At 32.0% G+C, this 26,485-nt stretch overlaps 1 protein-coding gene and 2 long non-coding RNA genes across 4 annotated transcripts; all 3 read right to left on the bottom strand.

Annotated features, from left to right (window-relative positions):
• Positions 1-3,750: 3,750 nt before the first annotated feature.
• On the bottom strand, positions 3,751-6,028 carry LOC114303681 (uncharacterized). Of its 2 annotated transcripts, none has more exons than XR_014328012.1 (5): positions 5,910-6,028; positions 5,652-5,811; positions 5,468-5,562; positions 5,014-5,121; positions 3,751-3,978 (listed from the first exon to the last, which is right to left on the bottom strand). It is a non-coding gene; the product is annotated as an uncharacterized LOC114303681 (long non-coding RNA). The 2 variants fall into 2 exon arrangements; XR_014328006.1 differs by having other exon boundaries at positions 5,689-5,811.
• A 55-nt stretch (positions 6,029-6,083) lies between these two features.
• On the bottom strand, positions 6,084-6,930 carry LOC145788844 (uncharacterized). The gene is made up of 2 exons (XM_082877566.1): positions 6,559-6,930; positions 6,084-6,417 (listed from the first exon to the last, which is right to left on the bottom strand). Exons 1-2 carry the CDS (start codon positions 6,919-6,921, stop codon positions 6,316-6,318), a joined length of 465 nt encoding a protein of 154 aa, XP_082733692.1. The 5' UTR covers positions 6,922-6,930; the 3' UTR covers positions 6,084-6,315.
• A 1,331-nt stretch (positions 6,931-8,261) lies between these two features.
• On the bottom strand, positions 8,262-11,064 carry LOC145789734 (uncharacterized). Its single transcript, XR_014327989.1, has 6 exons — positions 10,813-11,064; positions 10,625-10,726; positions 10,405-10,455; positions 9,131-9,178; positions 8,941-9,008; positions 8,262-8,318 (listed from the first exon to the last, which is right to left on the bottom strand). It is a non-coding gene; the product is annotated as an uncharacterized LOC145789734 (long non-coding RNA).
• Positions 11,065-26,485: the final 15,421 nt, after the last annotated feature.

Raw genomic sequence — 26,485 nt, 5'->3', positions numbered from 1 at the left:
ATTGTTATTTTTAATAAACCAGAGAAATTCTCAATTGTTATTGTTAATAAACCAAAGAAATTCTCAATTGATATTTCAATAACAATCTAGAGAAATACTCAGATTTTTCCAGAATTTCTCTGGTTCTGACAAGTTGCCATTGTTATCCCATTCTAATGTTGCTTACATATTACAATGTGGAATTTTTCCAGTTGAATTCAGTTGAACAATGTTGCTTACCTAATGAATCACAATGATTTGGATGTGAATGAGAAGAAAAGTAGAGAAACTCATCCAGAGAAATTTGGTCCAGAGAAATTTCTCTGGGCCAGAATTTCTCTGACCAATTTTCTCTGCACTGAAATTTCTCCGGACCAAATTTCTCTAGACTGAAATTTCTCTGGATCAAGGTTTAGCGACCTTAGATATTATGAAAATATTGTTGAGGGACCTTAGACATTATGAAAATATTTGGTATCTTTTATACTATAAAATCATAATACCAGGGACCTTAAAAAAAAAAACCCCTTCTTTAGAGCTCACTTAAATGTTTTGAATTTTTAATTTTTTTACATTCATTATTAATCTTTCAAATCCTAATTTTAACAAGAGTTTTGTTAACAATGATGCATTAAATACGGTTAATCACCTCCACTATCATAGAAAAGAAGAAATGCTATAAATGTGTTTTGTTAGAGACTAAACTACCATTTTCTCTAGTTATTTCTATTTTAAAATTATATACTTTTTGTAATAATTTTTTTTCCATAAAAGTAAATGCCTTTATTTTTTAATAACATTTCGTGGATTTTTTTTTAAATTTTAAATTCTCTCTATTTTCAATCATAACTAAATTATATGGTGTAAAAGGAAACTGAATATGAAAAAAAGGGTATATAATTTTTTATATTTGTTATAAAAATAAAAAACATATATAAAAAAAAATATATGAAAAAATAAAGGTCATATATTTTTTTTAATATTTATTATAAAAATAAAGGACATATAAAAAATTAAAAAAAAAAAATCATGAAAAATATAAGGTAAATTACAAATACATTTGATTAAAATGCAAATCGTCTCCGTAGTTCTGAAATTTACACTCCACCCCTGAGATTTCTAATTTCATAAAAATCCACCCCTTTTATTAATAAATCATCAAATCAATTAATAGTTTTTAATGATATTAGAAATATGTTTCAATTAACAATTTAGATAATTTTATCATTGTATAGGAGAGCAATTATGAATTTTATTTTTTTAGTTAATCCTGTTAAATAAATTTTTTTAACAAGGAGGTGTTTGTAATTTTTCAAATCACATGGGGCAATCTGTACTTTAATCAAACCTCAGGAGGTGTATTTGTAATTTATCCAAAAATACATGTCCTTTATTTTTCTTTTACACCATATAATTTAATTATGATTGAAAATAGAGGACATTTAAAATTTATAAAAAAATTCCACAAAATGTTATTTAAAAATAAAGGTATTTACTTTTATAATAAATCTCTTTTTTTTTAATTTTTTTTTTTATAAAAAAAGACTCTACTACGAAAAGTATATAATTTTAAAATAGAAGAAATTACAAAAAATGGTAGTTTAGTCTCTAGCAAAACATATTTAAGTTTGGTTAGATAGATAATACAGAAAAGTGAAAGAAAAAGATTTTTTTTTTTTTTTTATGCGTTTGTTTAGATAGAGAATCTTAAAAAGTAATAAAAACTAAAATTTTCACTACAATTCAAATTAGCTTGGTAGTTAAGCTAACAATTTCTTACAAAATATACATGAAAATTTATTTTTTCCCACAAATCTTTCCTTTTTTGTCAATGTTTTTCTCACAACTTCTTGTTATGTACAGTGATTATATTTTTTTCCTATTATTTTCTTAACAAAATTTTTCATCTATTCAAATGCATGAAAGAAAATAAATTTTCATTTCTTTCACTTCATTTTCTGCCATTTTCATTTGGGAAACACTATGATGAACACCTTTCAAAGGGTATGCACCAATATGTACCTAATAACTACAAAAAAAATGGTATAATTTTAATTTTATGAGTCATAACTAAAAAAAAAATGTTATAACTAAACACAACATGAGACATAACTAAAGAATTCCTGAATTATAATTAAAGAAGAAAATGACAAAATTAGAGATGCATATAATACACATTTTTTAAAGTAGTGTATATTAGAATTTTCCTTTTCATTTTCTATTATACGTTTCTATCTAAACAAATGAAAAAAGGCCTTTACTCTTTTTTATTAAAGTGGATGTGGTTAATCGCATTTAATGGCCCTATTTGGTGCAGCTTAAAAGCTGCTTATTTCAGTTTTCAACTTAATTTAAGCTATTTTGATGTGTTTGGTTTAGCTTATAGCTTTTTGGAAGTCAGAAATCAACTTATTCTTTGAGTGGGGCAGGAGATGCTTAATTTATAAGTCAGAAATCAGCTTATGTTCATAGTTATAAGCTATAAGCTGTTTAAGCATAAGTTATAAGCACTTTCCCACAGCTCTACCAAACAGGGCCAATGCAACTTTACTCTTTTCTATGATGGTGGACGTGGTTAACCGCATTTAATGCATCTTTAACAAGTGCCTTAAGCAGTGACAGAATCAAGAAATTAATTAGAAGGGGTAATTACTAATTGCAACTTTAATTTTTTTTTTCTATAATCAACAATAAGAAGATAATAATAATTTTTGAATTAATATTTACAAAAGCTTAAATAAATTATTACAAAAGATTTCACATAAAATTTTACAATTAACTTCGAGTAAAATCGAAAAGAAAGTATTGCGTATAATTAGTGTATCATGGACAATGTAAAAAAAATATATATTTATGTCTTAAAATAAATTATATAATGGTAAGATAAATTAAATTTTTACAAAATTTGAGTAAAAATTTCATATAAGTGATATCATGTCATTATTGCCATATAATATCACTAATCAATAGTAAAGCAACATACGAAGGGTGAACTTCACATGCAAACATAACTAACACTCTAATAACTTATATATATAGTGAGTTAATTATATTTGCATATTAATAATGATGAATATTACCTTTATATTGAGATTTTTTCACAAAATTTTTATACATAAAAATATAATTTGTTGTAGTCCCTTCATTTTTAATAAAACAATCACTATTGTTCTCATAAATTTAAAAATGTCATTGACATTTCATTCTAAATATTTTTTGTTTAAAATTTTATTTATATATATATACATTAAAAAAAAAATTATAAATCTAAAACCCATTCGGGCACGTGACCCTCCCGGTCTCCATGTGGCTCCACCACTAGCCCTAAGGACACTTGTTGATTTAAGTGAATAATTTAAATTCAAATCACAATCATCACGGCAGGAAATTCAGCTTTTAGTGGCGTTTAAAAAACGCCGCTAAAAGTGCCAAAAACGGCACCAATTCTTTTTGTGACGCTTAGCACCAAACGTCGAGGACACGGCCGTCGCTATAGCTTTATGGCGTTTTAAAAACATTGTGATATTAGTATAGGCGGCGTTTTTAAAAACGCCGCCAAATGTCCTCCTAAACACACGCTGACGTCACTGACGATATTTAGCAACGTTTTTTTGAAAAACGCCGTCATATCTTTTTAAACAAATATGACCGTTAATACGTAAGGTTTAAGAGGCGTTTGTAAACACGTCGTCATATCCTTTTTTTTTTTTTTTGGAAATTGTACTAATTTTATTTGATTGAACTAAAAAAATAGCTGTAATAGCACTAATATAAAATAACAACTCCCATTCAAATAGTTGTAATGAAGCATTAATTCACTTTCTCATTCAATTAATATCCAATCACCATTACCCACAAAATTAACATATCCAAAATCCAAAACGTTAACCACAAACTAACATATATCCAAAAATCATGTCTTAACATTAACCACAAACTAGCATATATCCAAAAATCATGTCTTAGCATTAAAGTTGTAGTCTTCACTGGTCTACATGCCTGCATCATAACATAAACTGTAATGAGATTCACCAAAATAAATACAAATTGAAGAATTCGTACCCAATACTTATAAATAGTACTTAAAACTTGAAGAAGCACTAACAAGGAGATTTTATCACATACCAAGAAGCACTAAATACATATAAAGAAAAAATAAAAATAAAAATGCTATTCAAATTTGAATCCAACCAAAAATCTGGGCCAATGTTGAACAGGTCTATGATGAACAAATCTAGACCTTTAATTGACAATAAAAAAAATAATTGATGGCACCACCTGATGCTCTCCAATTCAGCAAAACACCATTCTTTCTAAAAAAATTGCAAAAATTGCTAACAATTTCTTCAACGTACGATCAATTTCACACGAGAGAGTATTTATGAACTCAAATCCAGGCAAGAGGCTACAAAACCCGTAAAAAAACAGGAAAGAGAATACAAGATCATTGAAACTTGAAATACCCATTTAAACAAGTGTACAAGCCCAATTCAATAAAAGATGCAAATCCAACTAAATTCCTATACTTTGATTAAAAAGAAATAAATTATAGAAAGTAAAAATTATACAAAATAACATAAAAGGAAAAGAAAAAGATGCCTAAAGCTACTATGAGCAAATTGGAACAAACATGCCTAAAGAAAACAAATTATTAAATTTTCTAAATTATCCCGAACTCTATAACTATTTTCAAAATGGGCAATGATAGAGACCACTAAAAGTGGTGCTCTAAAGCAACCACTAATAATGTGGCATCCATTTAAAAAAAAAAAAAAAGACACAACAACACTGTACCCACTGCCACATCATTAGTGGTGGTACTAATTAGTGCTCCCACTCATTTTCCTTTCAAAATATACAACCAAACAAATTTTTAAATTTTCTAAACTCCCTCCAGAAATTATTTTTAAAATAATATCTTAAAACACAAACCAAACAAGGCCTATATTTCACCGTGTACCCCATAAAATACAATTCTGATTCAGATAAGTATTGCTGTTGCAAGGCAAAACACAAGAAAGACTAGAAACTTACAGTTTGTAGCATCATCCTCATTCATTCCCAAGAAGAGAGAAGCATCTTGAATGCTTATTGTTGAATAAGCAGCTAGCAGTAGCTGAAACATCTTTGTGGTGTAAACATCTGCAAAAAAATGATCAAAAGATAATTTTGACAACAAAAAGTGCCATAAGGTAAAACTTCTCTCAATAGAGGAAGATAACAAGAGTCATTGCCTCTTTAACTAATTCAGGACCCTATGCATAAACAAAAAAACAAAGTAACAAACCCCCACCTCCACCTCCAAGGTTTCCCCACACACAACAATTACATCATTTAATCGGGGAATTGAAATATATGTTGGAGTATCTTGAGGCGTTCTTACAATATTAATCATTTCATGGTTGATAACATATCTCAACATGGCATATCTCATAATATACCCATGCATCATATCTATCTATTTATGGAGAGAGAGGAAACTACGTACCCTGTTTCCTTAAAAGAAAACTCCTTCAGTTTTCTAGCCAACTCAATTTCAGTAGCTGCAGCTCCAGGTACTATACAACTGTCCCTGCACATTGCCTAGCACAAAGATGCATAAAGCCACATTCAGATTAGCTTCTTAAGGTCCAGTAGAAACTGATGCAATACTTTTATAAAAGATGACCTACCTAAAATAAGTATCGTAGATGTGTTGGACAGAATTACATTGTATGTATTCACACCATCATCAACTGCTCTTTCAAGGTCATCTAATATACTATCGGTACTTCCTCATAGGACCACAGTGCATACAAAGTTCCCACTTTCTTCATTTCTCACAATGGTGACCTATTATTTATTAGATATAAAGATCATGTTGGGGAAGAAGATGAAGAAACGTAAGGAAAAAGCCCAAAAAAATAAAACCAAAAGTAGCTTGATCATACCCTAACACCGCCAATTTCCTCCACAGACACAGAATCAATATACCCCAAATCACAATGATAGAATTCCACATCACCTTAATGAAATATAAAATGTCATGGAATATTTTGGTTGCACAATGCCTTAATTTTTTTTTTTTTTAAAAAAAAAAAAAAAATTATAAAAGCTTGCCTAAATTGCTCACCTTACCACATTTTGCAGCAGAGTTTCTATTTTCTGATTGGTTTCCTTCAATTTTGTATGTTTGACCAATTTTTCCAAACTCTTTTCAAGTCCTTCACTTCTCTTGTTGTATTGGTCGATTCTTTTTTACCAATTATTTAGAATTGACCAATACAACAAGAAACTTGTGCCATTAAAGAAACAATTTCTTGAAGTCACTAATGTCTTCATATGAAGTTTCAGATATCATTGATAGAATGCCAAGATAAAACAAATTACCTTCTCTGTTTGATATTTGAAAGCCACCTTCTTCTGTCCTGCTTCATATATATTGCATTGTGAATATATCTGAAGCCAAAAAACCATAAACATTTCATAAGAAGTGGCCAACCATGTATAATATCTTTTAACACCTTAAAATTCAAACCAACAAAAAAGAAGAAAGATGAGGCAGATGATGAAGAAAGCAGCAGCTGAAAGCATCTTTACCTGTGATTCTACACTCAGCCAAAAAGTGATGATTTCATGCTTGTCAACTTGTTCAGATACTTCTTCTTCTATAATGACGTCTGTATCCTTACAGCCTTCATTTTCATCACATGCACTCTCAGATGTGTTTGGCTGAGGGTTCCCAGAAGTTCCCAGATTGCCCACATGCATGGCATTTGTTGATTGAACACCAACTTGATCAGCCTCCTCAACAATTTCCATTTCTTCGTCACTGTCATCATCAACATGAGGTAAAGTCATTGGATGATTGAGGCTAAATTTCAGGAGATTCAAGCTTCTATGGGCATTCCACCCTGTTGAATAACCTCCATAAGGGTCAGCTTGGTTTCCATTTGCCTTCATCCGAAGTAGTTCATCCTGAGGAAAATATAAAGTTAGTAAGCTTTCATATGTTTGGACTTTGGTGTAAGTGGTAACAGATATGATTTACTTCTAAAAATGCAAAATCAAACAAAATATATATATTTATACCTTCAATTGCCATATCACTTCACGGAAGAAATTCACATCATCCTGCATTACTTCATTAACGACTGCCCTGTTCTTGATAGCCTTTGCACGCTGGGCAAATCTCAGTATGCTTAGAGTCTCACTCTTACAGCTGCATTACTACTTCAAGTTAATTTCGCATGCGCCAGAGGAATTAAAAATTCAAAGACATGCTAATACATGCTAATTTCACCTTTGCACATGAGAAATGGCACAGACCATTGCTAGTTTTGCATTTCCACCAAGAGATTCCGGCAATAAAAATGTCAACCTGGAATCTCTGTAGGGAATATGCCTTTGCTTTCCTGATTGGGAAACTTCTGCAAGAATGTTTATCAAGTTCCTGCAAAACACATAGATAACAGCAATAAGCATGGGAAAAATGACTGTATCTTGACGCAAGATCAGAATAAAACCTTCATATGTTACATGACAGGCAGCAGCCACAACACTTCTTTTTTAACATTACACACAACCAAATATATACTTGTTGCACCTGTCCTCCTGTTTGACAATCCCTGCATCATTTATCCAACAATCATGTACACAATGTCTACCATACCATCCATTCCAAAGCCAGAAAATTTATGAAATGCAAAGCATCAAATAAAAAAGTAAATACAAATACAGTCACTATATTTGAATCTAATCCAATGGCAAATCATGTGAATCAGATCAAAACAGATACAGATATTAGACAAAGAATAGAGGTAATTCCAACATTTAACTTTTGGTAAGTGTTACGTATACCCACCAACCATGATCTACAGTAGCAAAGAAATCCATTACAACTCTACAGTTCAGATGATTCTCTCTAGGAGATGCTGTAGATGATGCAACATAAGCAGAATGACTATGCTAACCTTCATTAAAAGCTGTGTGACATCTTTCATTGAAGATACACATTCCTTTGTCAAATTCTCAACATAGACACTAGAGTTGACATCTTCTCTTATCTAGAAAGAAAAACCACACAAAAAACTTAAGCAAACCACATAACCATTTCACAAAAATTCAAACAACATAATTGACATAACAGCTTTACGTGGAGGTTTCTTTGGCTTGGATCCAACAAATCAGTGATTTGTTCATTGTAAATCTGTACATACCAATTTTAAAGGATTAAGTAAATCTAGAAATTAACCTAAAATGTTCATATTTATGTCAAGTAATAAATCCAATTACTTAACCTCAAGAAAAGAACAGTGGCATTGATACATGAGTTGCTTGTCAGCATGCTTAATTTGCTCCTATGATTAAAAAAAGGGTTAAACAAAAAAAAGCACAAAAATTATAAGAATGTTACCATCAACAAGTTAGATAGTGAAAAGAATATAATCACACCTCATTTATGTAGGCAAAAAGGAAATTTGTCAGCTTCTATAACACCACCACTTCCTAACTGCCAAAGAAAAAAATTTGTTCCAAAAAAAGTTTTGAGAATTTAAATAAATTATCATATTTGATTTTAGAAAATTAGGTTCACTTTTTAGGAAATTAAATTTTTTGATGGCAAGAAGAAGATTTCCGTAATTAGGTTCATTGATGGCAAGAAGAAGATTTTCGTAATAAAGTAAAACTAACATTGCTTTTTGTATCTTGAAACATTATAAAATCTCTCTCTTGAGACATTAGGACATGTAATCAACATTTATAACAACTTAATGAGACACATTACACAATCCAAGCCACCAAGATCAGAATAATGCATGAAAGACATGAGGAAGAACAATCAGACTTGAAGGACTCATAATTGGTAACAGAACAAGAAGTAGTTAACTGGAGATCTGAATGATGAATGCTTAGTTGAAAACATTGTTCCAAAGAGATAGCAAAAAAACTAATAATTTAAGGCCACAAGTGTCTTCAAACCTGCGTTCCTGAGTGCTTCTGAAAGCAATCACAATAGCGTTAAGATCCTTAGCCATCCCAACAAATCCCTGCAATGCATATTCATAATTATTGTCAAGATTTATAGCACAAAGAACTACAAGTATGATGTAAATGAATCTTGCCAGAGAAAATTTGCTCTTCTTTAGCATATATGCTATGAAAAATGCACCTGTAAGCAGTGCTTGACATCAAAAATTATATCTATCACTTCAAATCCCTGCTTCGAACAAGAAGAAACCATCACTGACAATAACCAAGAATCAAAAGCAGCAACAACGAAACATCTTATTGCTAAAAAAGGTTATTCTTTCAATTAGCTAAGTGAAATAGTTATTAAAATACCTTATGTACTTTCAATATATATGCATAGAGAACGGAATGTTCATAGCTTATAAAGGTCATACCTCCACCAGCGGTTCATCAGAATTTTCAGATTCAGTGGATGCTGAAAGCAACCTAATTCTCATTAAATCATAAATATGCAACAGGTAGTGTGTGTCTTCTATGGCATATCTAATAAAAACAAAATATGATAAGTCTGATGATTTGGGTGACACACGGGCCTGGATAAAACTAAAAAACGCATGTTACTTGTCAATCCATTTCTTCTGAGCTGTTGCAACTTGAAATTAATCCATAGGGTCAATATGTTGGCTTTAGGGACGACATAACGACTAACACAAATAATCAAATAAAAATACTCAAACATGAACTGCTATGATACAGAGGGCAGAATCTGTCAAATTGAATGCCCTACACCCTGGAACATGAACGGAGAGCATTACTCACTTAAATATTCTTGCTATATTTTTTAATTCCAACATACAATTCACATAAAATGGTTCAGATTTAATATCTAAGACCATGGGGGACAATGAAGACTGCCCAAGATTCTTCCTCAATGCACAGTTTGAGAAGCAAGAGTGTGAGTGCCAACCTTGAAAACTGCAAGATTCAAAGCACTGCTAGAGCATCTAGAATAAAATTTTATATTCCTCTTATTGATTGTTCTTTTGTGTATTTTCATTGTGTTGAAGAAAACAAAATTCTTGTGTAATTCATAAGGAAAAGTCCAATAAAATAAAATGTCAACTCAAACCCAATGGGCAAAGTGGCATGGCAGAATGCAGGGTGCAGTAACTTCTCCGAGGTCAGTGGATTGTACGATAATCTTATATACTTTTGGAACCTTTTATTACATGGAACCTTTTACCACTCAATTGTCCACCCTTAAGAAATAAAGATAGCCAACTTATTTTCCTCACAAATAATTAGGAGTTCCAAACAAGACATTTGTCCATATCTTATTCAAAGTACCTTCACATCTCAAAAACAAAACAAAAACTCCTAACTAAAAACAATAAAACAAAAGAAACAACAAGATGCAAAAGGCAGGCAAGAAATTAGGAAAGTAAGGATCATTGGTCACAAACAAACACGTACCTGAGCATCTCATCAGGGAGAGGGCGAAGTCTCCAATCTGCATTCTGGTATCTGCAACGAGTTGGTTGGTCAATCTTACAGAATACAGGGACTGGATATAGGGAGGAGTCAAACAAGAGAAAGCAGCAGATAAGTGGATGTTTCAATAATTATATACAGACCTACTCTTTGTTAGCAGTATGATGAGCTAAAAATGCAAGGAAGAGGTTCAGAAACTCACTTGTGTTTCTTGAATAAAACTTATAGAACCAACATAGTTCTGAGTGGTGTTTGCATTAAACGTAACTGCAAAAGCAGTGCAAACATCCATACTTGGGAAAATCTACTAGGAAAAATGAATTGAATTAAACAAAGTAAAAAATACAAACGTAAGGTAAACTTCCTCTGAAAACAAAATGACTGCATTACCTTCAATATCATCAGTCAATGCCTCAGCTTCTCCATAGCTGTAATTGCTCACTTGGTTGATATTCATTTCAAACTGATCATCTCTATTACTATTCACCTTGCTCTCTTTACCACCACCAGTCTCAAATTCACATCCATTTTTCAAACCTTGGTCTTCATCCTCTACAGGAACTTTCAACTTCACGCATTCACACCCGAGACACCGAATCAATTTACATGAAAACAAGGTCACTGCAATTCGATCTCTCCGCAATCTGAACTCCTGTGGACAATCCAAAGCAACAACAATGATTACGTTCTCGATTATATCGAATATATCGGAATTGGAGGTTCGAAAATAACCCAGAAATCATAATTTTTTCTAGGAGGAATCTATGTGCTAATTCTAGGAATAATAAGAAATTCAAAATCAAAAGAGAAATCGACGGAGCTTACCAACATATCTGATTCGAAACCCCTTTATTTGGATCAGGTGTTCTTTGAAACCTTCAGATCTGGCTTTAATTAGTTCGAAATCCTTCAGATCTCGTCTCTTGTTCTTTTCTTCAACGAGCACCACCACCGCCATCCTCTTCCACCACTGTAGCTGTCGATCTGAGGCGATAATGAGAAGACAGCAGCGGCGGTGAGTGTGGATGAGATCGGCAGAGGAGAGAGAGAGAGAGAGAGAGAGAGATGAGTCTGGTGACAGAGAAGAGTGAAAATGAGCGAGAGAAAAAAAATGAAATCGAAATCAAAATCACTGAGCTTGATGCAGATCGACTTGATGCAGATAGGTTTACCTCTCAGTAAATGAAATCGATTCTGAAGCTTGATATAGATAAGTTTACCTCTCAGTGATTTCTATGTAAATGGAATAGGTAAACAAATTAAATCACCAAGATGATTCCGATCGATTCCCATTCTGAAATCACTATGAGATTTAAGGGATTACCTCTATTCTTTGTCTAATATCTGTATCTGTTTTGAGGCATCTTCTTTCTAAGACTGAAGGGTAAAGAATGAGAGTCTCAAGAGGGAGGGAGAGGGTGTGAGAGATTATAACACATTCGGAGGCGTTTTCTATCAACTAAATGGTGCCGTTTTGAGTAGCACAAAAGGCGACGTTTATAAAACGCCATTAAATATTAAAAAAGACGACGCTTAAGAAAACGCCCTTATATAAACGCCGTCATAATAAACATTTCCTGTAGTGCATCTTTACAATAAATGTGATCACTGACTGTTAATATAATTGTATGGATAGAGAAGCGAGAGGAAAGAGAAGATTTGTATTATTAATCATAATAAAATATGAGTATGGATGAGAATTCTTCTAATCTAAAATCTCAATTGGAAGGAGTTGTTTGGGCCCATGGGGCTCACCACTCATGTTTCAATAATTTGAACCGTTCATTTTGTCGGGCACTTTGAGTATTTCATCTACAAAAAAATTAGGCCGATTCAGTAGCTGTAACTTGTTCAATTTATTACTTTTGTCATAAAAAAAATATATGGTTTATTTTTAAAAAATACAATGTTGTCCATTTTTTTAGTAAAAAATATGGTAAATTTGAATAAGTTACAGTTATCAGATCATCCTAACTTTTTTTTTGGGATGAAATACACGAAGTAACCAACAAGGTGAACGGTTCGGATCATCAAAATAGGATCAATGGTGGGCCCCACGGGCCCAAACAATCCCTTACAGTCTAAATTTTGGACCGGAGGAAATCCTCCTTATGTGAGTATAATGATCCTTTATATAGTGTAAAAAAAGTCTTAAATAAGGAATGAATGAAATATGAATAATAATCCTAAAGTTGATGTCATAGATAACATCAATATATACATTAACACCGACTATCAACTACCACCACCATTACCGCCACCTCTTCCCCAGCCCCTTCGCACCGCTCAGGAGACCAACATGAGGCTTATAAGGTGATTCAATTCTTGCAGCTCTAAGTTGATAATAAAGAGATGCTCAGCATAGGTTGATTGAAAATTGATAATGTTTATTTTTGTATGATTCTGACTCGATCCAATAAATAAACTTGTACAAAAAGTTGTAAGTCCACTGCAGGAAATTGAGCATATAGAGGCGTTTAAAAAATGCAGTTATAACTGTAAAAAAGTTGTTAATTCTTTTTTGTGACGTTTAGTACCAAACGTTGAAGATGCGGCCGTCATTGTAACTTTATGGCGCTTTTAAAAATGTCGCTATATTAGTATAGGCGGCGTTTTTGAAGTGCTGTTAAATGTGGTAAATAACGATAAAATGACGTCACGCATGCAATATTTAGCGACGTTTTAAAAACGTCGTGATAGTTTTTTTTTTTGTATTTTAAAAATATAATTGTTGGCACTATAGTGGCGTTTAAAAAACGCCGTTATAGCTTCATTTTTTTTTGTTTGGAAATTGTGCTAATTCTGTCAGATTTAACTAAAAAAAATACTTGTAATAAAGCTAAAAAATAGCAATAATATAGATAAAAGTTTGCTGCTATCAATATATTGACTAAATTTAGGCAAACATTGCATGATTTCAACAGAATTTTCACATCAATTTTCTACAATCCTGGTTAGCACAGTAATAAGCAAATAAAAATTTGTTTACAAATATATGCAGGCTGCCCAGCATTAACTTAGTTATAAACAGAGACTTCAAGCGTCTTTTACTTTAAACATTATAAAATTAAGTGAAAAGCTCCAGAAACAACAACCATATCAAAAAAAAAAAAAAAAAAAAACTAGTTTGTCCATAAAAGACCGAATTTTAGAGCTCTACAAAACATCCATGCAAATAACGCCCATACGTGCTTGCAGTGAATGATAAAGGCATGGAATAGACTAAATTAATAATTATGTTTTCATAGAAGTATATGTAACCCTTAGTTACACGAAGTGAGAGCGGGAGCGGGAGAACGTGACCACTTAGAGGAGTCGTAGATTATAAGTGCTTATGTATTATTTTTATTAATTATATTTTTAATTTATCTATATATTTTTTTTTATTTCTAATTGACATACATGCATATATATTTTTTTAATAAATAAATTGACACACATATATATATATATATATATGTTATAAATGAAAAAAGTAGAGTTGATACCAAAATATAAATATTTTATAAATTCCCATTAGATAGACAAAATATATTACAAAGTCTAGGAAAAAAATTAAGCATCACCACAAAAAAACAAAAGTCCAACAAAACAACAAAAGTCCAACAAAACAACAAAACAACAAAAGTCCAACAAAACAACAAAAGTCCACCAATCCACAAAAGTAGAGTTGTTACCAAAAACAAGGATAAAAAAAGAGAACAAACAAGACAGTTTTTGATTCATTCTTTGCAGCAAATTCTTCATTTCTTTTGCTTTTTACCCCTTGCGTTTTCAAGCTTCCTCTGTGCTCTCTCTATTTTCTCCATTGAAAAAGACTCTTAAACACTTGGAGGTGGACAAGATGGAGAGGCAGTAACAGTTAAAGCTAGGCTTGGAACACTAACATCATCAAAGTTGTTTTCACCATCCTCTTCACTATCTGAGAGAGACACATTATCCTTTTGTTTTATTGTAGTGAAATCCTCCTCTATGTTGGCATCTTCTGGATAGGCATCCCAATTCTTGAAGTCCTCATAATCATCCCTATAGCTTGTTAACAATCTGTAATTTGTTGACAAGAGAAGAACAAATATTATATTATTATAAGAAAAAAAAATACAAAAACTAGAACATAATAGACAATACAAATAAAACAAAGAAGAGAAGAGTAACCTATAATTGTAGTGCACAAAAACTAGTTTTTCAGCATGATCCACATTTAACTTGTTTCTTTTCACATTGTGAATGTAGGAATAGGTACTCCAACATCTCTTAGGATAAGAAGTGTTTACACTTTGAGACAAACTTTCACAGTCAACGAGAACAATTTGGGAGTAGCCCAACTATACATATGCCACTATGATAATGCAGTCATGGTTGCTCTATCTTTCATAGCTTGGGGTTGTGCAAAAACCCCTTTGTTACTCACAAAATTGTTGCTTTGATGGCGTATCAAAGAAGCTTCATTTTGGTCAACAACAATTTTTTCAATTGCTTGAAGATATCCTGTTTGCATCTCTTTATCAAAATGAGGCTTCTTCCTACTCACACCACCAGAAGCTGGCTATGAAAGCCAAGAATTTGTTGAGTACTTAGGAACAAGAACATTTGCAAGGCAATGTAGATGAATATTCATTTTATCCCATCTTGCCACCATAAATTGTTGAACCAAATCATAGATTGCAAGATCATCAGAAAGAGAGTCTTTGATATTTCCTAACGTTGTATCCATTTGCTCATAAACCTCTCCAATAACTGCTTTATCAGAATCAGAAAAACGAAGCATCTTATATATATGCTTTGTAAACTTGAGGATTTTTTTTTTTAATTTTTTCCAAAAGTCATCGTCCATAATTGTTTGTTGGACAATGCCATGCTACTCTGGTGAGGATGAACTCCTCCTCAAGTTATCCCATTGCTTGCTTAGAGCCATAGACATTAATGATGGTCTCACTTTAACAAGCTGTTGCAATACAATAAAATTATGGCCAAACCTGGTTTTTTTTGCTTTGAGAAGCTCCAATGTTGAAAAGGTCTTGAACAAGTACTGACAAGAGGAGTGATTTTTGATGTATTTAATAATTACCTTGCCTTTTTTTTATAAGACTCATCAACAAAGGACAATAATGAATCCTTACTTTTAGCTATATCCTTCATCAACAGATTTAAGGTATGAGCCATACAACCAGACCAAAAAATATAGGCATGCTTTCGTTGAATTATCGCAGCTGCAGCCTTGCAATTGGAAGCATTATCTGTCACAACTTGGACCACATTAGAAGGGCAACATAATCAATGGCCTTCAAGAGCAGCTCAGCAATATTAGCCCCAGTCTTCTCAATGGAAGAAATATCATGTCCATTTATAAAAATGGCTTTACCTCCAGAGATAGCCATGATGTTAATAAGAGATTGGTTTTTTAAATTAGACCAGCAATCAGAGATAATAGATACCCCATGAGTGCTCCAATCCTGCATCAAGTGAGTGAAAGATTGTTGCACATTTTTCTATTCTTTGTCCAAAAGAGCAGTCCTAACTTTTTCATAGTTAGGGGACTTGTACCCTTTTGGTGCATTCAGAATCGAAGAGACCATATCTGCTCACAATGATGACCCCACAACATTGAAAGCAATGCAATTGTCGTAAATGCATCTTGCAATCTTTTGATCAACTTCTTCTCTACTAGCTCTTTGAAACATTTTGTCAACTGAAGCCTTGACTGAAGATTTTCTAGTGGTCTGAGATGGTTGCCGTGTCTTTGAAGGCATGGGAATTTTTCTAGACTTACAATTTCCACCAAAAATTCTTTGTGCAACCAACTCCTCTTCCTTTAGTAAGTCCTTCTCAGCTTGGCTCAGTTTTGGACATACTCTTATCCCTTGATATCGTTGGCCTGGTAATTTTCCAATTAAGTGTTGTCGAACTTGTGCATAAGAACCAGTATATGCCACAGTTTTGCAACCAAAATTGCAAATGAATTTCATTGATCCACCACCTCCAGGTTTGGCACTAGTCCTTCACCAGGAACTTTTGTAACATATTTCCAAAGTGGAGTTGCACTTGGTTCTTCAACTTCATCTTCATCTCCATCATAATCTTCAAACTCCATATTTTGACTATGTGGATCCATGAAAAATCTGAAAACATGCAACACATTATTACAAAAAAAAAAAAAAAAAAAAATTCTGTAAACGAAATGGAAAATCTGAAAGTGTTTGGAAGGATATTATACCTTTGTTAGAGATGAATATATCTAAACTCTGCTAATAGGAATATATGAGTAATCGTATGCAAACTCTTGAGTTTCTTGGTGCTCTGCTTCTGCATCCGTTTGTTTACTTTGCCCCCATCATAGGGTTGGTGTTGATGTTGATGGGAGAGAAAGATCACCAAGTTCCTAGATGGAATGATTGCATTAGTGCCCAAGATAGGTATAAAGAATATATATATATATATATATATATAAACTCAAAATTTTTTTTTTTTTTAATCTGCAGTTTCCATTAATAAGATGTGTACAACAAAACTCTAAAAAAATAAATTTGTAAGTATTCTTTAAATTTTTGTCCGTTGACAGAAGCGAGTGAAAACAAATAAATAATAGAAAATTAACTTAGTGGTGGTTGTCAATCTTAAACATGACATGAAATGCATGTGTATTATAGGTTGATAGTACTAGAACAACTCTCCAGAAAGTGACTGTTATGGACATATTTGTCAATCTAAAACATTAAATGAGATGCATGTGAATGGCAGGTTGATAGTACTAGAACAACTCTCAAGAAATAAAGTGGCTATTGTGGACAAATTTGGATTGTTTGGCTCAAGAAATATGAAATTGGGTTTCAGTTAGTCAGTGTACATTTAAAAAATAAATTACAAATTAGTAGTAAACTATTTTAATAACCCAACTATATGTTGTGGTCTATATTTGTAATCGGGTGTTCCTTTGGGTTAAGTTTGTGCATAGTTTGATTAATTTTGAAAATCGAATCTCATCGTTCATATCTGGTTTGATATGGTATACCTTATTATTTGACTACTGATCTAATCTCTTGAGAATTGAATTGATATGATAGACTTTCTAATCAATTGTTTGAGTTCTGAATTGATAATCGATCCCTGAGACTTTGTCATACGTCATTGAAAAACTTACTATTTAACTAATAATCTATTCTCTTAAGAGCTGAATTGATAAAATAGACTTTTTGAGCAATTGTTTGAGTTTGTGATCTTTGAGACTTTGTCATACGTCCCTGACCAACTTACTATTTGACTAATGATCTAATTTCTTCAGATTTGAATTGGCACGGTAGACTTTCTGATCAATTGCTGGAGTTTGTGATTGATAATCAATCTCTGAGTCTTTGTCATACGTCACTGACCAACTTATTATTTGACTAATGATCTAATCTCTTGAGATTTGAATTGGCATGATAAACTTTCTGATCAATTATTTGGGTTTGTGATTGATAATCAATCTCTGAGACTTTGTCATACGTCACTGACCAACTTACTATTTGACTAATGATCTAATCTCTTGAGATTTGAATTGGCATGGTAGACTTTGTGATCAATTGTTTGAGTTTGTGATTGATAATCAATCTCTTAGTCTTTTGAATTTTTAAACTTTTTTTTGAATTTTTTTAAATATTTATTTTTTTTAAATTCGCTTACACAAGAGGAAATAGAAAAAGAAAAAAATTTACATAATTTTGAAAATAGGTCACTAAAAAAATTAACAAAAACTGTGACTCATTTGAAAGTTATCAGATAATAGTAAATTTTGGAGTTAGAGATTTGGAATCTCTAGTAAGAAGTTAAAATTGAGTATATCACATTATTGTTTATATACAATATTATTAATCAATAATAATATTACACATGAGATGAGATCATGAATTTTATTATTCAAACTGTAACTATTTATTTGATATAATTTTATGTTTCTTCTTAAATTAATTCACATAGTTAATAGTACAATAAATTGGTAATGACATCGTATTACTGTTGAATTAAATTTTTTTAAATAACGTTTAATTCATATATATATATATATATTATTTTAAATAACATCTAACGTGACACAATCACAATACAATTATGATTGTGTTTTGGAAAAATGTGTTGATTGAAACATATTATTATATATAATTTTTTCAAAATAGTAATACTACACGAACAAAAAATTACTACATAATTTTTATACAAAATGATGTGTCTTATAATTCATTTACTTTATAACAAAACATTATTGAAGATGCCTTTATTTATAATAATGATATTGTCACATCATTATTTTAAATTTTTTGTATGAATAAGTGGGTTTTTTTTCCAAAAATTTTAGACACCATAAATGAATTGTCAAATATTTATTAAATATTGATATAAATATGATAAGTATGGGTTTTTGATGGCGTGTGTTTAAACTCACGTGAATATTATATAAAATATTTAAAAATTCGTTTTTAAAATTGTTCTAGTAATTTTTTTTTGTTGTTTTCTATGTCATAATATTATCATGAGAAAATAATAGTACGGTGATGATGACAGTAAAATAAATTATGAAATTATGAAAAAATATAACATTTATATAATTTCTTTCACAGATATAATTATTTTTTTTTGACTGTTACTGTGGTTTCTTCTTCTATTATTTTTATTATTATTAGTAGTAGTATAATAATATTGGTTTTGCTATCAAGTGCCTCTAGGGCACTAGCACTTGTTAAGTAATAATAAAGACAAAAAATATATCAATTTTGAGACATTTATTATTAAATTCAATACTTTTTCTTTTATGAATTCAATACACTTTTTTTTTTTATTTTATAAAATCAATACACTTTTTACACTTTCAATACTCATTCCGTCTCAAAATAATAGTATCTTTTGAGGAATCTAACTTTTTTTGGTAGTACAATTAATGCACTTTAAAAAAAATTAATTTTTCAAAATTACCCTTTGATAGTAAATTTTTTGGGGAATATTAATTGTCATAATTGTACTTTTTATGTTGTTAATGAATTTAAAAGAAGGGCAAAATAGAAAATTTATATTATTTTTGTCCTTAATTTTTGAAAAAAAACTAATATTTTAAAACAATAAAAAATGAAATAAGAGATTAATATTTTGGGCGGAGAGAGTATATTTTTTTCTCACATTTCCAATAATAAACATTTTCCTTATAATATTTGTTCTTCTATAACACTGTTTATTCTATTATCCTAAAGAAAATAATTACAGCCTACACCTATTTGTAGAGGGCATTGGAGATCTAAAAAGTCCGATTAAAACACTGTTTACTCTCTTACCCAAACTCTGCATATACACCCATCTAAAAAAAAAACTCTGCATATACCTCTCTCTCTCTCTCTCTCTCTCTCTCTCTCTCTTCCCTTTATATCTTCAATGACCAACGTTCCAACTTCTTGCCGACCGACTCCACCACAGTTCCTCTTCCTCTATTCTTTGACGGGTGCTAGGTCTTCTCAACTCCACCACACAGTTCATCTTCTCCATTCAAACAGCCCAGTATCTATCTTCTCTCTCCACACCAAACATTTTCCAACCTCTGGCCCATCAATTGCATTACCGATGGCAGACCCAGATCCTTACTAATTATGGAGTAATGAATATATGAATAGATGTGAACAAATTCATGAAATTGCCAATTAGATTTAGATATGCCCAAATTTTGTAAGTAACATTTGAATTTAATGGTTATTATTAGTATTTGCTATTATTATTATTATTATTATTATTATTATTATTATTATTATTATTTTTTTTTTTTGCTTCATATTTTTTACCTAAAATCTTGTTCGAATCTTTGTTTTTATTTATTTTGCATCTGGAGTTGTTTGATTTTCATAGACGTTTCCATCTCATACAGAAACGCGACTTTCTCTCTTAAGAATTGTGTTTCTTACACGATTCTGATTCGAGAACGCAAAATTGCATTTCTTCAAGAAAATCGTCACTTACAGTAACGATTCTTGCTACTAAGATATAACCAATAACAACAGATGGTTATAATAAAAGAAATTTACAAAGAGGTGGGGATTCCATTGAAAAACATGAGGCTTATTAGCAGCATCCCTTTCCAACCTATGAAAATATACAGAAAGTAAAATTTTCATCTACTCCCCAAATCCAGCTCACTCAACCAGTAAACCAAACCTTAGAGCCATATATATAGAGGCAAGTCATGATCTTTTAAGGATAAAATACTCAAAACCTCAAGTATTGGCACTAGGCAACACATAACTCACAATCCCAAAACAAGTGATCAACTACTAATCAGTTCATCAACAACCATTACCCCATAACAACTTTATAGCTAATTACAATGATGTTGTCATTTCCTACCACCAACATCCAAATGTTAGTGGCAGATTCAACCTGTGTTATTGAACATTACCAGAACAATTTGACAAGCAATTCATTGTCCAATTGCATCATCTTCACATTGAATCCCCTTCTCCTGGATATAAGTTAAATGGATGGATGCATCATGAATTCCCACTTCCAAATAGTTCCTCCTCTCCTCGGTCAATGCTAGTAATCCAATTATATCGAATATTATACTGGATTAATAAATTTGAAATGAATTGATTTCGATTTCATTAACCAGGATTACAACTTCAGTCTAAATTTCACAAGATCCATGTATGGATTTGAGAGCTATCTATTGGTGGATTTGAAAGAAAGAGGTTATAATTCCATGATTCTAACAGCCATTCTCAAATATAATAATGAATTTTAAGTCCAATCCCCAAACCCAAATCTACTCCTTGTATGCAAACATGCTTTTGAGCTTAGTAGACAACAGTAGGATACAAATGAAAAGTATACCAACTCGTCTTTTACCTTGTTATTAGTTCTTCTTCTTTTATTTCTTTGAAAGGTGAACCTACATTTAATAAGAATAAATATTTTAATTAATAAGGTCTTGTATTGTCAAAAAGGTTTTGATTAAATGATTGCTCACCTCTTGGGATGAAAACGTATAAGATTGTTGTTGATGTGGCATTGGCTGAACAGTGGGATGACTACTAAGCGAATTCACAACCTATCATTCAATAAAAGACTTAAGTTGTATAGTAGCTCTAGGCAACTTAAAGTAATAACTAGTAAAAATAGTTAAAATACTTGTTGCCTATGTAATGGGTTTGAGGGTGCAATAGTTGGTGCAACGTACAACCTGAATTCGTTTCTCTATTACGTCATTCATCTTCAACTCTAATAACTGCATTTGATACCGTTGAAGTTGCTCTTCAACTTGTTCTTGAACTCGAGTTTGTTCTTCATCAAAGTGAAGATCTTGAGGACCCTATTATGGCAGAGAAGAAAGCATCTGAAGGTATATGAGTTTGGATGTCATTTTTCATTTTTTTTTGAATTATAATATTGTCAAACCAACCATAATTCAAATAAAAAATCAGAATTACAATATGAGATCACACATGGGATTCTACTTGATTAAAATCAACATAATATCCTATATAGATATGTAAAGAAATAGACATTATAAATCACATCACCATTCAATCTACAATAGTATCATGCTTTAACTACATGCCTTTATTGAACAAAAAACTGCTAAGACCAAACATGAAAAGAAAGGCAATTGAAAAACTTACCTCGGCAATTGCAGTAGCAACACTCTAACCAAATCAAAAGAATTGTTTACTCACTTCTCTGTTTTAACAAAAAAACAAAGTTAATCATCCATTATCACCTAGAATAAACCAATTTTATATAACTTAATAACTAACAATGCCTAGTAATCTCATCCGGGTTAAAACAGAATACTAAATTTCATGTCTATTAGGTTTTTGTTATTGGCAATCTCGTTTGACAAAATTCTTTTCAGTTGTAATTTTATTCGATCTTTTATTTAAGTGAGGCTATAAGTATTTAGATGCGAATCCAACCCGAATTGTGCCTATGCAGAGGAGTTTGTGATCTTTGGTCCTAGAAGTTTTCACTGACTGTAAAAATACTGAGAAGTTGCATTTCTCGCTCGAGCGTCACTTTGGTGGCTTGAGAGAAGACACTTGGAAAAATACGCGTTTTAGCCTCCTCGCTCGAGCCAGAATTCCTTCGCTCGAGGGAGCATCGCGGCCCTGGTCTCTATAAAGTTCCGATTCAGTCTGTTTCTAAGTTACGGCTTCCAGATCTTCTTCTTGGGTATTAGGGTTTTCATCTGAAGCGTATTTGCTTGTTTCTTTTGATATCTGTGAGAATTTATATCATGAATTGAGTGGATTATATCTAAGGGTTTGTTTATTTTGTTTTATTCACAAAAGAGAAGTTGTTCTTCGGTGGATTCCGTGGAACTTGAGCTTGAAGCTTTGGTGGATTCAGGAGTGGCTTATCGTCGTGGATTCGATATCAACCTTGTGGATTCAACGTTGGACAAGACAATTTCGAGGTGAAGACGCTGGACAAGACAATTTCAAGGTGAAGATGGTGGTGGAAGAGGCACATTGGGATTAGTTTAATTTGGGCGTGGATTCGCTAGGTAATTGAGAGTACACATGTGTAATTCCTTTTTGTCTTCTTAGTGGATTGTTTTGTGGCTTTGGCCCGTGGTTTTTTTTATCACAATTGGAAGCGCTCCGATTGTGATTTTTCTACGTTAAAATTGTCGTGTCGATTTGTCTTTGATTGTTTGATTGGAAATACTATTTACTGGTTAAAATTGATATATAATTACAAATCAATATCTCAGGGATTTTAGATTTTTCAATTGGTATCAGAGCGGGTCGCTCTATTTGAAAAAAAAAAACTATTAGAGCGAGATCTTGTTTGATTTGTGATAATAGATTCAATTCGTGAGGAAAATTCTATGGTTCGACCACCCCTACTTGACGAATCTAATTATTCTTTTTAGAAAGTTCGGATGAGATCGTTTTTAAAATCTATTGATGAAAAAGTTTGGCAATCTGCCATGTGTGGGTGGACTGAACCAACGAGTACCATTAATGGAGTAACTTTTCCTAAACCAATTGATAAGTGGGACACAATTGATTACCAAAATAGTAGCTGGAATCATAAAGCTATCAATTCTCTCTTTTATGTCGTCACACCAGAAGAATTTAGTCGTATTTGCAATTGTGAAGTCTCAAAAGAGGCTTGGGATATCTTACAAACTATTCATGAGAGCACTCCTTCGGTTAAATGCTCAAAACTTCAAAGGCTCACGTTTAGTTTCGAAAACCTTTCAATGAAAAATAGTGAGACCCTTGATGAATTTTATGTGAAGTTGAGTGACATTGTAAATTCTAACTTCAATTTAGGTGAAAAAAATACCAGAATCCAAGATTGTAGGAAAATTTTTAGGTCCTTGCCCGATCGATTCTAACTTAAAGTTACAACTATTAAGGAGGCTCAAGATGTTGACAACTTCAAGCTGGATTATTTGGTTGGAAATCTCCAAACTTACGAGGCACATAGGAATTTCAAAAAGAAACAAAAATATGATATTGCTTTTAGTAGTGCTCATAGAGTTGGAAAGGATTCTGATGAGGATTGTGAGATTGATTCCAAGATTATGGATGCTTTCGTAAAACAATTTAAAAAGTCTTTTCTAAAAAAGAATCCTAATCTTTTGGAATTAACTCATAAATCCAAAGGAAAAGATAAATTCAAAATTAATTCTATAACTCAGAAAAAGAAAGGAAAGATACAAGGGAACTCTGAAAGAGTAATGCTATGAATGCCAAGGATTTGGCCACTTTGCTCAAGAATGCCCTACTTGTTTGAGGAAGAAGAAAGCTTTCACTATCACGTAGGATGATGAATTAGAGTTTGATAAAGATGAAAGTGACAATGAAACACAAGGCGAAGAGGGGCATGAACAATTCCTCGCTTTCATGGCGGCTTCCGAAATTGACGAACGAATAGAGTATCCGAAGAGACTGGTCGAGAATATCATTGATGATGAATCCTCGGGGAGTGATGATGAAGAGTTTCAGCAAGCTTATGAAAAGTTGTATAAGGAATCTCTTTACTTATCTAAATTGAATAACAAACTCACTATCAAACTCAAAGGCTATAAAAGTGAGAATGTCAAATTAAAAAAAGAGATTTTCGAGGCTAGAAATGATGCCATTAAAATTTCTAGTGATCAATAAGCTCTTTGTGCAAAACTCTTGACTTGTGAGACAAAGATGAATGAGCTACAACAAATCTATGCAACGTATGAAGAAAAGATTGAAACTCTTAAGATGTCTCAAATTTCCTTGGAAGAACTAATGATCAAGAAAGAAGAAGAGCTCAAGTGTGCTATGGCTACCATTGGTCTTTGGAACAAAGGATCAAAGACTTTGGACAATATCATTGGGTCTTAACAAATGTGTTATGGCAAGAGTGACACTGGCTTTGGTGGTGACAAAGAGCAAAAATGGAGTGTATCTATATCTCATGATACAAGAACTCAAGGAAAGGGAGAACAAAAAATTCAACATGAGGATGGACTTCTCAATCTTCCTAGAGTTGGTAAGGCCAAAGAAAAGAAGGTACACCCTATTTTTATTTGTCATCATTGTGGTATGTATGGTCATATTCGCCCTTATTGTTATGAGTTGCATGGGAGAGTGTTTCATATAAATTGAAGAAATTCCAACATCTCATGCAGTAGGAGACACTTCATTGGTGGTAATGAGGTTAAGGGTCATATTAGACCTCTTTATTTTGATTTGCTTGAGACCAAACATGAGTAGAGGTTGTGTTTGCCTAGACCTAGGAATAGGAAGTTGGAAACCAAGTCGAGACAGGTTCCCATTGAAGGATAAAGGAACCACAACGTCAAGACACCACCCAAAAACAGCAATTCTCACAACCTTGTTCATACTAAAGTGGTTTGGGTGAGAAAACTTGACTTGTGTTAATTTGCTTATTTGTTTTAGTTTTTTTCTTTTAGCTGTTGGGTTTTTGTTTGTTTTTTCTTTTTGACTCTTTTTGCTTGTTCATTTTTTGTCTTGCTTTGTTTTAAAAAGAAAAAAAAATTCAAAAAGATTTTCTTAGTATGGTTTTGCAAGTTTGAAATTTTTGAGAAGTTCTTATTGCATATTAGAATTGATAAGAATATCCATTACATGTTAATATGTATGTCATTTCTCTGGTCATTTCTCATTTCGGAGTGTGTGTACTTTGATTAGTATGTCTCATTCTGTAACACCCGAATTTTTAATTTAATGCAATATTCGGTTAATATCAACTAATCATGAGTAGAGAAATATATATATATATATATATATAATAATTAATAAATAAATAGAATCCCTTATTATATCAAAAAAGTGCATACTTTAGAAAGTTGGGAATTAAAGATTAAATTGTTAAGGTAATAGATTGTGAGACACCGCATTTTTAGAGTATTAAATATTTTAGTGAGTGGTATGTATTGTTTTATAGTTGGGTGGTGAGGTTTTTAGATGGGACCCTAACTTATAATCATATGTAATTTTAGGAGTCATTGTGGATTACCAAAGAAGATAATAACTTTTGGAACGATAAAAAGGCCAAGAGTCAAGGACCAACTGACTCTTGGGAAATTTGTGAGTCAAGGGTCAAGGATGGTGGAAACTTCTACATGTTTGGGCTTCACGTCTTGATTAGTATAAATAGTGAGCAACTGAGGGAATTTCGGGGCATCGCTAGGACCGGGAAGTGAATCAAGGTTAATTTAGGAATAATTTTAAGGTGAGTTATATTATACTTTGAGTTACCATAACATATTTTACATATGTTTTGAGTTACCATAATTTATTTTACGCAATTTGTGTTTTATAAATTATATTAATATCTCGATTACGTGGATTATTTTCTGACCTCTATTTGCTTAAATTGAAACTTATGGATATGTTTGTTTAAATTTTAAAAATTATTTGACAATAATTTTGTAAACAATTATTTCTATAAGTACCACCACGGGAGTCCCATGCCTCGGGAGACTTAAATAAACCATTGCCTTCTGATTGGTCACTTTGTGGCCCTGTAGACACCCCATTTTTGACCGCCCTTAAGACTTGGGCGCTACTAATCATCTACTTGGTGATGAAAGTTGTGC

Source organism: Camellia sinensis, chromosome 1 (assembly GCF_055761805.1).
Source record: "Camellia sinensis isolate YWXY chromosome 1, ASM5576180v1, whole genome shotgun sequence".
Taxonomy (NCBI): Eukaryota; Viridiplantae; Streptophyta; class Magnoliopsida; order Ericales; family Theaceae; genus Camellia; species Camellia sinensis.
Note: the sequence above shows the minus strand (reverse complement) of the source record. Positions and strands in the feature narration are given on the sequence as shown.